This window comes from Aotus nancymaae, unplaced genomic scaffold (assembly GCF_030222135.1).
Source record: "Aotus nancymaae isolate 86718 unplaced genomic scaffold, 86718_ANA_hifiasm-v0.15.2.pri h1tg000019l, whole genome shotgun sequence".
Classification (NCBI taxonomy): Eukaryota; Metazoa; Chordata; class Mammalia; order Primates; family Aotidae; genus Aotus; species Aotus nancymaae.
The window spans coordinates 33,538,138-33,554,182 of record NW_026988431.1 but is presented as its reverse complement, the minus strand read 5'-3'; the positions used below and the strand labels follow the sequence as shown (position 1 = coordinate 33,554,182).

The 16,045-nt window shown below is 39.2% G+C and overlaps 1 protein-coding gene across 2 annotated transcripts in view; it reads left to right on the top strand.

The window, feature by feature from the left end:
- Window positions 1-15,722, top strand: part of PIK3CB (phosphatidylinositol-4,5-bisphosphate 3-kinase catalytic subunit beta) — a 170,471-nt gene extending 154,749 nt beyond the window's left edge. Inside the window, exons 20-24 of one of the 2 annotated variants that reach the window (XM_064378740.1) lie at window positions 5,396-5,563; window positions 6,567-6,690; window positions 11,922-12,067; window positions 13,466-13,598; window positions 14,217-15,722. In XM_064378740.1, the coding sequence (XP_064234810.1) occupies window positions 5,396-5,563; window positions 6,567-6,690; window positions 11,922-12,067; window positions 13,466-13,598; window positions 14,217-14,354 (709 nt within the window). In that variant the 3' untranslated portion in view covers window positions 14,355-15,722. Of the gene's footprint in view, window positions 1-5,395; window positions 5,564-6,249; window positions 6,433-6,566; window positions 6,691-11,921; window positions 12,068-13,465; window positions 13,599-14,216 lie in introns of those variants that run through there. The other variant, XM_064378741.1, reaches the window with a different exon arrangement.
- The last annotated feature ends 323 nt before the right edge of the window (window positions 15,723-16,045 follow it).

Sequence of the window (16,045 nt, the reverse complement as noted above, 5' to 3'; positions counted from 1 at the left end):
ATGTATGGCTGCTTTTGTGCTGCAACTGCAGAGTTAATTGTTTAGTCTGTAGCACCTAAAATATTTACTTTCTGGCTTATTCCAGGAGAAGATTACCGACTCCTCCTATTTAAAATAACCCCTCGCCCCCGAGTAATATGTTTTTACTTGAATGATCCTACAAAAAACGAGGGAAACTTCAAGCTGAAGTTTAGTAACTCATTTGTTCTTTCCAAGGTTAGCACAGAAGATACAGAATTGTCTCCTTTCCTAATAGCAGATTCAGGCCATATTACGAGCCTCATTTAGTTATGAAAAGCTAAGCTAAAACTATTTCCTGGCATTCTTAGTTCCTTCAGCCTAATTGAAAACCCCAACCAAGTTATTCTCTCTTAGTTTTGATTTTATTTATTTTATCTAAATGTAAAGCACATTTAGCATCAAATGAAGTTCATTGTGACCTGAGACAATGGGAGGCAGCCACATGTGGGAGTGCTAGAAATAAACCTAGTGTCTATCTGATGGGAAACACTGTGTGAAGAAAAAGGAACTTGTCTGTCCAGTGGGATCTTTGCTGACTTTTTGTACTCTGACCCCATGTTTTTTTAAAAAATGCAGGACTTTAATTTTTTTTTTAAAGTTCATTTCCAAACTGATACCTTTCTCTCACCAAACGTTTTTTACTGTTTCTATAAATATATGTGCTCCAATGTTTCTATTTTGTTTGTTTTTCTTTCAACCAGCTGTTCAGCTTAAACTGGGTCACGTAGCACACACTTTTAAGGTCAATCCCAAGTCTTGAGGTACCTTCTATACATTACTGTTTTAGTACTTGTAACAGTGCCATATTAATGCATATTGCTCGTCTTCATTTTTCTGTGATGTTCCGAAATATTCTTTTAGTATCTTTTATGTCAACTTAGATCATTTGTAAGACATCAGCATGTTAGGACACAGATACCCTGACCTCCTTTGGTCAACAGATAATAAGCAAATATTATAGGTTGGCTACACGTAAACCTATTTGGCCTTGGGTAGATTTGCCAGTCCTCTGCATGCCCCCTCTCCACCCGAACAAATACATGTGAAATCAGTTTTTTGACAGTTGCCTCCATTAAGACTTCATATCTGAGTCTTCCACCTCAGCCTCCTGGGTAGCTAGGACCACAGGCACCTGCCACCATGCCTGGCTGATTTTTGAATTTTTTGTAGAGACGAAGTTTCACCATGTTGCCCAGGCTGGTCTTGAACTCCTTGACTTAAGTGATCCACCCACCTTGGCCTTCCAAAGTGCTAGGATTACAGGTGTGAGCCACCGTGCCTGGCCTACTTCCCTTTTAAGAGACCTATACAAAAGTTATTCAGTGAGTGGTATCAGCAGTCTCAGAGGGTTGGAGGAAGAAGGTGGAAATAATGCAAGCATTAGGTAAAAGATTAACACTTTTCTCCTTTGGAGGCTGTGGGCTAAGGTACTACTCAGACTCCAGTCATTGTGTCAGAGTCAAAATCAGAGATAAGAAAGACAAATATCACATATTCTCACTCATAAGCAGAAGCTAAATAATATATACACATAGAAGAAGGGTGTGGGATGATGGGCAGTGGGGACTTGGAGGAGTGGGTTGATGGCAGGTTGCTTGGTGGGTACAATGTCTGTTGCTCCAGTAATAAGATGCACTGAAGGCCCTGACTTCACCACAGTGCAATATATCAATATAGCAAAATTGCACTTCTACCCCATGAATATATACAAGTTATAACAAAAATTTTTTTTAAGCCAGATGACTTGTTATCTACCTGTTTGGAGTAAGGATACGGAGCTGCCATCCCAGTGCTGTAGAGTTTATTTCATTTTTAAATGCTTGCTTTAGTGTGAAAGATAACAAATTACTACTTGAGTTAGAAAGTCTGAGAAAGGAGGTTAAACATTACTGAAATTGTTGTCTTGGCCTTTATAAGAAGTATAGCAGTTGAGTTCAGTGGGGACCTAGGTGAGATGATTAGGGCTCCAAGAGTTTGTCCCCAGCTTGACTTCTGTCAAACTGTCTCTCTGAGAAGGATGTTTTTCCTTCTCATTGTGAACATTCTACCCTCAAGGAACTGAATGCTTTCATCGTTGCTTGCTTTTGAAAAGGAAGTTATTGGACTTGTGCCTACTTTGGCTGCAAGTGGAGTGAGAGGAGATGCAGCAAAGTGAGAAACTACACTTTAACCTGGCAGTGTTTGCTTTCCGTGTGTTGTGTCATGATAAGAATAAGGGGTGTTATTAAAAACATTAATGCTGCGTTAAGAGACTGCTTCATTCTCTTATCATGTATTTTGACACTTCTGCTCCCAACCTCATTTTGCTAGAATTAGGAAAGTGCTGTTACTATTATTATTTTTTGAGATGGAGTTTTGTTCTTGTTGCCCAGGCTGGAGTGCAGTGGCATGATCTTGGCTCACTGTAGCCTCCGCCTCCCAGAGTCAAGCAATTCTCCTGCCTCAGCCTCCCGAGTAGCTGAAATTACAGGTGCCTGCCGCCACCACATCCAGCTAATTTTCTGTATTTTTAGTAGAGACGGGGTTTCACCATGTTGGCCAGGCTGGTCTCGAACTCCCAGATAATCCACCGACCTCAGCCTCCCAAAGTACTGGGATTATAGGTGTGAGCCACCATGCCTGACAGAAAAGTGCTTTTAAAAAAGCATAAAATAATTTCATTTTGTGGGGAAAGGAGTTTTAGAAACTGTTTAATTTTGGAAACTATCTGATTGTGACACATAATAACATATTCATATACTCCCTCCTCCCCACAACACACACGTCTCTCTTTGTCACTCATAAAGTCCTTCAGAAGTTTTCTCAGTGCTTTTAGGAGTATGACAGAAGTCCTTACATGGCCAACAGGGACCTGCATGGTCTTTTCAGTACTTACTGTGTCTTCTGCTCATCTTTCTGTTGTGCTCCCCCTGTGCTCTCCTCCAACCCTGCTGTCATTCCTCCACAAGTGTTTTTTGACTCCTGCCATATTCTCCTGGCACTTCTTTCTTATACACATGAACATTGTACATTTGCACTTTGTAAGCTCCATGAGTGTAGGGACTGCTGCTTTTTGGTTTTCTTGTTTGTTTGTTTGGTTGATTTTTGCTTATTTCTGTATCACCAGCATCTAACACAGTGCTTGGTTAGCTGTACCCAAGTATTTATCCACTGTATTTTCTGTAGCTACCTGATCTTTATTTGAACCTATCTCATTCCATTTTGGTGTTCTTATTATAATACAGTTTTTAGAACTTAGAGAAAATATTTGCAACCAAAATGAGAAAAAAGTAATTTTTTTTTTGAGTTGGAGTCTCACTCTTATTGCCGAGGTTGGAGTGTAGTGGTGCAATCTTGTCTCACTGCAACCTCCGCCTCCCAGGTTCAAGCAGTTCTCCTGCCTCAGCCTTCCGAGTAGCTGGGATTACAGTCATGCAACGCCATGCCTGGCTAAGTTTTGTATTTTTTAAGTAAAGACGGGGTTTCTCCATGTTGGTTAGGCTGGTCTCGAACTCCTGACCTCAGGTGATCTGCCCACGTCGGACTCCCAAAGTGCTGGGATTACAGGTGTGAGCCACCGCACCAGCCAAGAAAAAGGTAATATTAGTATACGAAGAGTTCACATAAGTCACCGAAGAAAATGTCTAAAGCCTCAATAAATAGGCAAAGAATATAAATAGCTAAGTCACAAAAGAAATCTTAGAATGCCTAAAAGATCCAGATGCAGTGGCTCATGCCTATAATTCCAACACTTTGGGAGGCTGAGGCAGGAGGATCACTTGAAGCCAGGAGTTACAAGTCTTGGCAACAAAGTAAAACCTCATCTCTATAAAAATTTTTTTTTTTTAATTAAGCATCGTGGCACATGCCTGTAGTCCCAACTATGGCAGCCAAATGAGAGAGGATTGCCTTGAGCCTAGGGCTTTGACGCTATGGTGAGCTATGATCGTGTCACTGCACTCCAGCCTGGGCAACAAAGTGACATACTGACTCTTAAAAAAAGAAATGGGCAAAAGAGATCTGAGAATAATTATCCTTATTAGGGATCAAATAAGTGCAAATCAAAGCAAAATGCCACCTATCAATTTAGCAAAAAATTTAATTGATAATCTGTTCTTCAGAATTTATTGCTGTAGTTAGAATATCAATTCTCATCTTTCTGACAGATTACTAGTCCTTTGTAAATACTCAGTCACCTCTTTTCAGTTAAAGTTGCTGTATCCAACAAGTTTACAATCCAATTGGGGAGGTAAGATCTCAACTCAAGAAATGAGAAGTCAGCATGCAGACCCATTGATGTCACATTGCTGGTCTGGTTTAAGTCTTTGTTCAGTCACTGTACACTGTAAAACATGTAGCAGTTCTTCATCTAAATCAGCCTGTCTATTTTTACTCACAAGAAGCAGCCTGTTACATAATCAGTGACTTTGTCTATGTAAAGACATCTTTACATCTTTTTAATCTAAGACCGCTTTAAGACCCAACTTAAGTCTTAGGTCTTCCACTTAGTTAAATGTATGACTTATGGGAAGTTACTTACATTACTCATTTGTAAAATTGGTAACTTACCTTGTAGGGTTTGTATTATTCAATTTGTTTATTGATTTTAAAATATTAATTGAGCACCTACTGTGTGATAGGCCTAGACTGAGGCACTGAGGATAGATACAACAGTGAAAAGTCCACACTTGGCCAGGTGTGGTGGCTCACGCCTGTAATCCCAGCACTTTGGGAGGCTGGGGAGGGAGGATCACTTGAGCCCAGGAGTTCAAGAGCAGCCTGGGCAACATGGCCAAACCCTGTCTCAATAAAAATTTTTAAAAATTAGCCAGGTGTAGTGGCACATACCTGTGGTCCCAGCTACTCAGGAGGCTGAGGTGAGAGGATGGCTTGAGGCCATAATGAACTGAGATTATACCACCACACTGCAGCCTGAGTGACAGAGTGAGACCTGTCTCAAAAAAAAAAAAAAAAAGAAAGATTGTAGGCTTGAACAACTATAAAGATGGAGTTTCCCTAAAGTGCTTAGTCTGGCACATGGCACTTACTGGGTATTCCATAAAGAGTGGTTTACTTCCCCAAAATCTAGAGTAAGTATGAAAGAGTTTTATCCAGTGTACTTCTGTCTACCTGTGCAAGCAAGTAGAATGTTTCACCAGAATAGATAAAAAATTTTATATGTAATTGGCACATTGGAATCCTTGTAAATTACTTCTTCTGTTGTCCAAGAGATTTACTCCCTTGATAGAACTTGTGTTTTTCCATATGACAATAATATAATAACAAGTATATTAATAATAATAAAAGGTTTTTTTAATTAAAGAGAAAATCTTACCAAATTAATGTTTCATTTTAAGGAAAATATCACTCTTCATGCCCATTTTCTTCCTTCCAGGATGTTGCCTTACGGCTGTTTAGCAACAGGAGATCGCTCTGGCCTCATTGAAGTTGTGAGCACCTCTGAAACAATTGCTGACATTCAGCTGAACAGTAGCAATGTGGCTGCTGCAGCAGCCTTCAACAAAGATGCCCTTCTGAATTGGCTTAAAGAATACAATTCTGGGTTAGTTTCTTCTGTTTAATTACATGTTTCTGTACAAACAGCCAAAGAAATGCTATATGCTCCCAATAGAAGTCATCAGTGTGTTAGAGGAAATATTAGTGTTTTTTATTTATTGCTTGATTTCAGGTTAGAACAAAATGACACATAGGCCTTCCTAAAGTCTTATAGATGGTAAATGTTGAATTCTACTTTATCTAGATCAAATTTTAGAGCCCTGCAGTAAAGTTATAATCTATGAGTTTAAGTATTTAAAGATAACGTATTGAAGCCTTTCTTCAAGTGCATCAGCTTCTCTAATTATGTGAATATATGAACTTAAGTAAGTTTTTAATGAGTTTATAGATTGTGATTTCTCCAAAGTAAAAAATGCAATGCTTGGAATTATGGCTATGGTGTTAGAAAAGCACTAATATATAGGAAATAAAAGAATTTCACAGTGAGGGGGAAATGGTCTGCAAGTATTTTTGCCTAAAGACTTCAAAGTCAGATACATTTTATCAAGGACTTGTAACGTGAAAATCAGTTTCCAAATTTTGATCTTAAGGCCTTGTCTCCAAGGAATCTCTATTACTTACTTCTAATTGAAGTCAGTGACTTAAATGGTTGAAACTGCAGTACTTAACTCTTAAACATGAAATTGTAGTCAGTATTTGGTCAAAACTAACAAAAATGTTCCCATCCCCCAGCATGATCTAGCAAAGCCATGGTCTCTTCCAACCACTGTCCACATGAGCCTGCGCACAGCCCCACTGAAACACAGCTTCCAGGACACAGGAATTTGAATGTCTAAGGCCCAGTTATTTAGTGTCTTTGAAGGCAGCTCTCTCGGCCCTGCCCTGTGATGACCACCCACACTCCCCTTGGCTGATCCACTTGTTCTCTTATATGGCTTTGGCAGCTCTGTGTTCTCACAATTAAAAAGGAAACAGGTATGGTTTGGGTCTCACTTTATACGGTTGGAGGCTGAAAATCTTTTTTGTTTCTATTTTTTTCTCTTGTTCAGGGATGACCTGGACCGAGCCATTGAGGAATTTACTCTGTCCTGTGCTGGCTACTGTGTAGCTTCTTATGTCCTTGGGATTGGTGACAGGCATAGTGACAACATCATGGTCAAAAAAACTGGCCAGGTGAGCTGCTCCCCAGGATCTGCTAAGGGCCTTAGTAATGCTATTACTTTGGCATAGCATAATCTCTTGTGCAACTCAGCCAGATTCTTTAGTGGGATTCTCAGTGTCATGTCTTTGTCTTCACTTCAATTTCTTACCACCTCTTCTTTTCATATACAGTCTACTATGTGTATTCATTTGTTTGCTTGCTTAAAGTTAGATGGTAAGCATTTATTTGTTTAAAAAATTATAGAAGGCCAGGCATGGTGGCTCATGCCTGTAATCCTAGCACTTTGGGAGGCTGAGGCAGGCAGATCACCTGAGGTCAGGAGTTCAAGGCCAGCCTGGCCAACATGGGAAACCCCATCTCTACTAAAAATACAAAATTTAACTGGGTGTAGTGGTGAACACCTGTAATCTCAGCTGCTTGGGAGGCTGAGGCAAGAGAATCACTTGAACCCAGAGGCAGAGGTTGCAGTGAGCCGAGATCATGCCACTGCAGTCCAGCCTAGGTGACGAGAGTGAAACTCCATCTTATTTTAAAGTGGCCTATTCTTTTAATATAAGAAATTGTATTTGGGATACATGTGTACCTAATAGAAAGAGCAGATAATGTGGTGGTTGTATTAAATTTAAAGATAACCAGTGTTTGAAAAAAAAGTTGGGATGAACCCCACTTGAGCCATTTTCTCTTTTAGAACATCAAACCTATTCATATATAGGAGAAGGAAGAACAGTTGTGTAAGTAATAGCATTCTGGGCCACCTAGGAAATCTAGACCATGTTAATTATGGAGTACTTAAGTTTTCAAATGAAAATTTCATTTTTCAGAGTGAGATGTTTATAAAAATTTTTTATATTAAGCAGAGACAGATGAGATACCTTAGATAATTTTTCAGTTTAGCCACCCTAGGAATTTCCACGCTGGAGGCATACTAGAATGAAAATCTCTCTGGGTCACTGTGTAAACTGTAGTTCTATGAGGGACCCAGAGTTTTGTCCTAGGAAATCTGGATTAGTTCTGGCTTGGGCTTTGAGAGTGGATGTGGAATGAATTTGTAATACACCATAATACATGAATGTACTAAATACGATTGAGGAACCTTGTGTCCATACTTAAAAGGATTCCCTTGGACTTCCAGTCAATCACATTGAACACTTAGGTTTATCTCCATTTTCCTCTGATACCCCTCTAAAACAGTAATAAGGAATAAGAAATATGTAAACTCAAGAAGTCAAAGATGATAGGAAAATAGGCCACAGTGAATGAAACATATTACTAGACTTGGGGGTGATAGAAAGTGAGATAGAGAAGTGGCAGTGACTTAGCAGAACTGAGAAAATAGAAAGTACTTGGAAAGGGATACACAAGTCTCATAAAAGCTCTGGAATCAGAGGCACCACGAACTGTTCAAGGAGGGATATAGAAAGAGGCTGAAACAGAACTAGCTGGCAGTTTATATATGGAGCAGTTAGGTACTCAAGTCCCCTTCCCTGTGCCAAGAAGGAGATAGATTTATTTTCTGAAGAAACTGGTTCTGACTCAAACACGCTTGTTTCTGCAGAGGCTACAGGAAAGGGTCCCATATTAAAATAGAGATGGAGTGAAAGTTGGCATACTTTAAATGGTACAATCTGCAGCCACTTCCACTTGCTTTATTCTAAGAACACTGGCAGCCAGGTGTATAGTTCCACCCTCAGCAAGAGACTAGATGATTCCATTCTAGAAATCTGATTGGTCCCACTGAAAAGTCCTACAGATCCTGACAGTTGAGGTTTCTCCCTAGTTTCTCTACAACGAAGTCTACCAATCAACAAGCAAGTCTACCATGTACATAGAATTTTCATTCAGCGTTTTAGTGATTCATTGTTAAATATGAATGGTCAACTAAGGATTAAGATATTTTTAAAAAGTGACAAAAATTGTATATGTTTATCATGTGCAACATATTATTTTGAAATATGTCTTCATTGTGGAATTGATAAATTGAGCTAACATGTTATTACCTCACATACTTATCTTTTTTTTGTGATGATAACATTTAAAATCTAGTCTTTCAGCAGTTTTCAGGAATGCAATATATTATAGTTGCCGTGTTATAAGACAGATCTCTTGAACTTATTCCTCCTATCTAAGTGAAATTTTGTATTATTTTACCAATATCTCCCCAGCCCTTGCAGCCACCATTCTCCTTGCTACTGGATTAGCAGACATTTAAGGGAAACCTCCACCATGAAAGATAGAGACCAAACAAGCAAAATAGGGAAGAAAAGAAAACAGGATAACTGCAGTAAACAGAGGCTGATTTTAAAAATCAAAGCAAAAACAATACATTGTATCTATAAAGTTATAGGGTTCTGTTTTTTTAATAGAACATACAGGTCTTGAAAATTAGAAATAGGAACAAATAAAAAGTTAAAATAGAAATAGGTAAGTATTGGGGCTGGGCGCGGTGGCTCACGCCTGTAATCCCAGCACTTTGGGAGGCCGAGGCGGGTGGATCACGAGGTCAAGAGATCAAGACCATCCTGGTCAATACGGTGAAACCCCGTCTCTACTAAAAATACAAAAAATTAGCTGGGCATGGTGGCGCGTGCCTGTAATCCCAGCTACTCAGAAGGCTGAGGCAGGAGAATTGCCTGAACCCAGGAGGTGGAGGTTGTGGTGAGCCGAGATCGTGCCATTGCACTCCAGCCTGGGTAAAAAGAGCAAAACTCCATCTCCAAAAATAAAAAAAAAAGAAAGAAATAGGTAAATATTTTGTGGCAGGCATCGTAAGTGCTTTATCTATAATCTAATGCATTTGGTCCTAATGACAACCTTATAGAGTGGTGGCATTAGCCCCATTTGACAAGTGAGGATATTAAGGCAACAGAGAGTAGACATACCAGGATTTTAACCCTGGCAGTTTGGCTCATATTCTTCTTTTAAATCTACCATGCCTTAATATCTCCAAAAACTATGATAAATAGAGAAAAGATCCAGAAATGATAGAGATTCTGTCCAGGGCGGTACGCTGTCAGCTTAAATGGGAATTCCAGAAAGAAGTAAAAGAGAAGAGATAAGGGCACTTACTAAGCAAATAATTACTTACTAAGCAAATAATTACTAAGACATTTCCCAGAGCCAGTGTTCATGAATATTCAGTCAAAATAGCACAGAAATTCTCAAATAATGTAAGAAAAACACCCTTACTAAGGGTCTGCACTGTGAAATTTCAGTGTATCAGATATAAAGAGCAAGTCTTAAAACCTCCCCAGAGACACAGCAGATCATATAGCAGAGTTTAGAAGTCAAAATGACTCGGCTCCTCAATAGCTACATTGGCAATTAGAAGACAGTGCAGGTTAGCCTTCATAATTTTGAGGGAAAATGATTTCTAACCTAAAATTCGATAACCAAGCTATTAATCAAAAATAAGGGGTAGAATGAAGATATTTTTCCAACTTGCAGGGTCTCAAAAGCTGTCACTCCTCTGCATCTCTTCTCAGAGATTGCCAGAATAAGGGCATCTACCAAAACAAGAGCCTAAACCAATAATTTTCAAGTGGGGTGTTTTTTTTTCTCAGGGGATATTTGTCAATATGTGAAAACAGTTTTAGTTGCAATAACTGGGGGTTGGCATAGTCTAGTGGGTAGAAGCCAGGGATGCTGCTAAACACCCTGTGGTATACAGGACAGAACCCCATATCAAATAATTATATGGCCTAAAATACCAATAGCACCAATGTTGAGAAGCCCTGGTCTCAACCAAAGAGAACGTGATGTTGGACACAGAAAACAGGGGCTCCAAATGGGAGAAGAGGAAAGGGAAGGCCGAGGATGATGGCTTTGCAGCAGGACCAGAGAACAAGCAGCCCAGATAGAAACCAATAGATTACCTGACTGACGGGAAAACAGTTTTGAAAATGATTTGTAGATTTGTTGTTGTTGTTTGATTTGTAGATTTTTAAGGAGAGTTTGGGAAGAATTAATAATAAGGTCATAGAACTCTAAACTAAATGAATGTATGAATACATGCATACAGTTTCTCAAGGAAAAAAGGTGAACAACATGTGAAAAATAAAAACACTGAATATTGAGGTCACCAGATATTATGACATAATATGCCACAGTATGTAGCATTATCTTAGCATAAAAGTACTAAATCCTTATCTTCTGTAATAAGAATAATAATATGCAATTAGGAAGCAAAAATGAGTATAAACATATTATTTAGAAAAATAGAGGCAGACACCAGGAAGAACACCTAGTGAGAAGAGTTAAGAAGTTACCTCCAAATAGTAGCACTCCATGTAGGGAGCTAATAGGGCAAGGGTGTACTTTTTTTGAGATAGGGTCTTACTCTGTCACCCAGGCTGGAGTGCAGTGGCATGATCATGGCTCACTGCAGCCTCAACCTCCCAGGCTCAAGCAATTCTCCCACCTCACCCTCCTGAGTAGCTGGGACCACAAGTATGTGCCACTATGCCTGGCTAATTTTTTTGTACATTTGTAGCGATGGGGTCTCGCTATGTTGCCCAGGCTGACCTTAAACTCCTGGGCTTAAGTGATCCTCCTGCCTCAGCTTCCCAAAGTGCTGGGATTACAGGCATGAGCCACCACACCCAACCTGTACTCTTTTCTTGTTATGTTTTATAGAACTATTTGACTTTTTAAAAATCAGACATTTTAATTATTTGGATGTATTTTTTGTTCTAAAGAGTCTCCTAGGCAGGAGAATCGCTTGAACCCAGGAGGCAGAGGTTGCATTGTGCCAAGATCGTGACACTGTACCTCAGGCAACAGAGTGCTCCATCTAAAAATAAAATTAGCTGGGTATGGAGGCATGTGCCTGTAATCCCAGCTACTTTGGAGGCTGAGATAGGAGAGTCGCTTGAACCAGGGAGGTGGAGGTTGCAGTGAGCCGTCATCGCAGTGAGCCACTACACTCTAGCCTGGGCGACAGAGTGAGACTCCATCTCAAAAGAAATAAAGAAAAAAGAAATTCTTACCCTTTGCAAAAAAAAAAAAAGTCTCCTTTCCCACTAGATATCTACAGTTTAGTATCAGGGTTATTATTGATTATGAAAGTTTTAAAGAGTGTTAGATGTGCTCTTTTCTCACCTGGCTCAGTAGGCTATAAACAGAGGGAGAACGGCTTAGATGAGGTTGGGTATAGTGCCTGGGGGTCTAGGACTATGGAGGTTTTGCCTTTCTATTTAGAACCCACCAGAAAAATGAAGGAAATTAAATCCCATTTGTTTTCCAGCTCTTCCACATTGACTTTGGACATATTCTTGGAAATTTCAAATCTAAGTTTGGCATTAAAAGGGAGCGAGTGCCTTTTATTCTTACCTATGATTTCATCCATGTCATTCAACAAGGAAAAACAGGAAATACAGAAAAGTTTGGCCGGTGAGTACTGCCCTTGTGTCAAGGCTAAACACTGCTCACATTTTCTTATCTGACCAAGTAGACTAGCATTTCTTAGCTGAGTTATATTTGGATCTGGGAAATATTCAGTCTGATTATAGGAAGCTTTTGGGGGAATTTTCCTGTCAGATTATTGTGCTGGTTCAGAAATTCTCAGGAGAAACAGAATGCTAGAAATTTAAAATAGTTCCAATAATATACTACCTTTTACCTGTTTCAGAAAATTATCTGAAACTATTAAGACAGTTGATAGGAAGATGCTGAAAAGACATGTGCTATCATTGTATATGGAGTATAGTGACGGAACCAGGGTTCAGGGCAAATGTTGTAATCTCTCATCTATTACTGACTACCTACCTGTTCCCAAGCATAATACTTTTTGCCTTTGTTTCATCTTAAAGTGGGGACAAAAGTAATAAAATTAAGGGCTACTTTGATGATTAGAGATATATCTTGTGACCAACTCTTACTTAACAAATGATTGTCACTATCCTTTATAGTTCTGCCTGAGTTTCTGCAGAATATTCCTCAGTGGGTCTAGTTTTATCTTTGGCAAAATAAGAGGGATAAAATTGGATGCTCCTCGGCCTGGCACTGTAGCTGACGTCCCAGCACTTTGAGAGGCTGAGGCAAGCAGGTTACTGGAGGTCAGGAGTTTGAGACCAGCCTGGCCAACATGGTGAAACCCCATCTCTACTAAAAATATAAAAAGTAGCTGGGTGTGGTAATGCACACATGTAATGTCAGCTATACAGGAGGCTAATGCAGGAGAGAATCACTTAAACTTCAGAGGCAGAGGTTACAGTGAGCCGAGATTGAGTCACTGCACTCCAGCCTGGGCAACAGAGCAAGGCTTCATCTCAAAAAAAAAAAAAATTGGATGATCCTCTTGAAGGACCATCCTGAAGAGGAGAGAGAGGGAAGGCAGGATGATAGGAAGGAGCAATGTAAAAGCACTGACACTGATAGGAAGGACATTAAAAAAAATTAGTCCCTGGAATTAGACCACAAATACAGAACCCAGAAGTATGTTCAGAAATCCTCATGGATTGTAATTATCACTGAATTAATAATCAGTTCATGTGTCTCATAGAATTAAGAAGTCTAGATTATTAATAAAAATGTTACAGCCTTTTATCTTAGAATTTAGATTTAGTTTTATTTTTGAAAAATACGTGTGTGAAGTTAGACTGATTGTTTTATGTAGATTTTAGTCCTGGGACAGTTTTCACAGAAGTAAAAATCAGAAATGAACCTTTAGTTCAGTAGAAATTTTCTTATTCAAATAGAAAGTTTAGCTGTGTCTTCTTAATTTCCTTTATGAAATGTGCTGTCTCCCCTCTAACACTGTGCTCATGTGGTTTGCTGCATCAACCAAAGGTTCCGTCAGTGTTGTGAGGATGCATATCTGATTTTACGACGGCATGGGAATCTCTTCATCACTCTCTTTGCATTGATGTTGACTGCAGGGCTTCCTGAACTCACATCAGTCAAGGATATACAGTATCTTAAGGTATAAAACCCCTTTTCCTTCTGTATTGGACTTTGTGGGCATTGAGCTCAGTTTGAGCTGCCTGTTTTATTCAAGTGTCTGAAAGGAGTAGAACAAAGTCATTTCCTCTAAGATGGCTCTTAGCCAGGAGGGAAAGAATCTGGGAAGTTCACATAAAGGAGGAATTTTGAAGAGTAGCTTGGAACCAAGAAGATTTTCTCATTAGTAATCGGAACATAAAGAAGACTGGTATTGGGCTATGGCCTTCTTACTCACATTACTGGAAGACTGCAGATCAGGAGCAGGTTGACACCATGATTTTCAACAACCTGCCTTTTTCTTGCCAGGCTCTTAGTGGGTCTTGAGTCATCTTACTGGATTTGGGTGGTAGTGGCAAGCTGCTTTATGTCCTGCAGTAATTATAAATTATTTTCATCTTCAAAAATCTTTTGGAAGAAGTCATATTACCTCCCTATCTTGGAGTTCTGCCTCCTACAGATAGTATTTAAATAAGAACAGGAAGCATGCTGCTTGATGGTGGCTGGGGAGGCACAACCAAGCCAGCCTCCCACAAGCTTTGATATTTGTACATCTCTACTAAAGTTATATAAAATCATATTTTCCCCCCTTCCATTTTAGGACTCTCTTGCATTAGGGAAGAGTGAAGAAGAAGCACTCAAACAGTTTAAGCAAAAATTTGATGAGGCGCTCAGGGAAAGCTGGACTACAAAAGTGAACTGGATGGCCCACACAGTTCGGAAAGACTACAGATCTTAATGATCAGCCTTTGCTCCTAACGTATTTGTTGGTTTCATTTCGTTTTCATTTTGCACTTGCACTAAATTGAACCTGACCCTGTCAGAGATGTTATAAAGGGAATGAAATCCTGGAACTCAGAGTTAAACTAAGAACAAGGCATCCCACAGAACCTAATCTGAACAATCCCCGATGATTCCCTCTGCTTTTTGAATACTTCCAAGACTTATCATGAAAACTGTCAATGGATAATCATTTCCTGCTGACTTTGCACGCCAAGGAATGCTACTAGAGATTGTTTCTGTTTTTGTTTGTTTTTTCTAATGTTTGGTACTTTCCCAGAATGGTGTAAATACTTATTTTCAATGTTGTGACCAAGTGTTGTCACTCAGCCAACAACTTATCCACACCTGAGGGTTGGTGGCTGTTCTTACTTTCCAAATGAGGCTAAAAAGAAAGGCATCTATCTTTCTTCCCTTTTAAAATTGTATAAACTGCAAATCGTAATATAATTTGAATTTATGATTATTTTCGAGAAGAAATCTTTTAAACCTGTGGACACTCATTAATTCTTTTGTTAATATTTATCTCCATGATAGCATCATTCCAGCCAGACTTGCTGAAAATCTACTGGTGAGGCAAATATAATATATATAAATATGCTACATATATATTTATAAAAATTTCTAGTGGGAGTTCTATATAAATGTTTCTTTGGTATTCTTCAACTTGTGTTTTAAAGTTTTACAAAAAGCAGAGCTTTTTCCTAAGTTACTTTTCAATTAGGTAACTGTGTGATCCAGTTCTTCCAGCTGCTTCTATAATGAGGCACATATTAATACGGTTTTTATATGGTATCTATGTAAGAGTTCACTTCATAGAGAATAATACTTGAGCAAATGTATCCAAGAAAGCAAGCAAATGAAAAGGAACTTATTTATGGAATAAACTCCAGATCTGAAATTCAGTATTTTAGAAAAATGCCAGCTCTTCTTACTGTATTTATTAAAACTTGTAATAATGTGATTTTTTTCAAGGATATTAGTTGAAATTGAAATGGTTTCATGCCACATGGAAATCTTTAAGTTAATTGTTGAGGTACCATATATTTAGGGTGCTAGGGGCAAGTAATGTTAATATGTGCAATAGGAACTACTGGTTTGAATGTGTAAATGGATGATCTCTCTGAGTTCTGGCAACATCCAGCAAAACTACTGCTTATTCTCCAAAGAATACTGGGAACTCTCAATCCTCAATGATATGGGACAGAGAACTGAGTATTTGCCCTTTGACTGAGCTTTCTATAGGAATTTTATTAAAGAATGTTTAATTTTGTTGTCCTTCTTAAGGTTCTCAGTCAAATAAACGAGTGAGCTGGTTTCGGCTGTTCTTGGAATGTGTGAGCCTCTTCTTTATGGGTAGAATAGGCCTTTGGAACTTGGCACTGGAACTCCAAAAAATGGCAAAGTCAGTTGACAAACCAGCCACAGGAATAGGCTAAGGCTTATGGCCTCTTCCCTGACTTCTCCCCTTGTTTCCCAGGCTCATCCATGGTGTAGGAGGCCCCTTGGACTTTGGTGGGAGGCTGAGGTGAGAAGCCGTGCATTTGGGAGGTACCCTGATGTCTGGGTAGTTACTTGTCACCTGTATCATTACTTGGCACCTGAGCCAAGGCCAGACTGTGCTGCTTTGGAGCTCTTGTTCATGGGGCA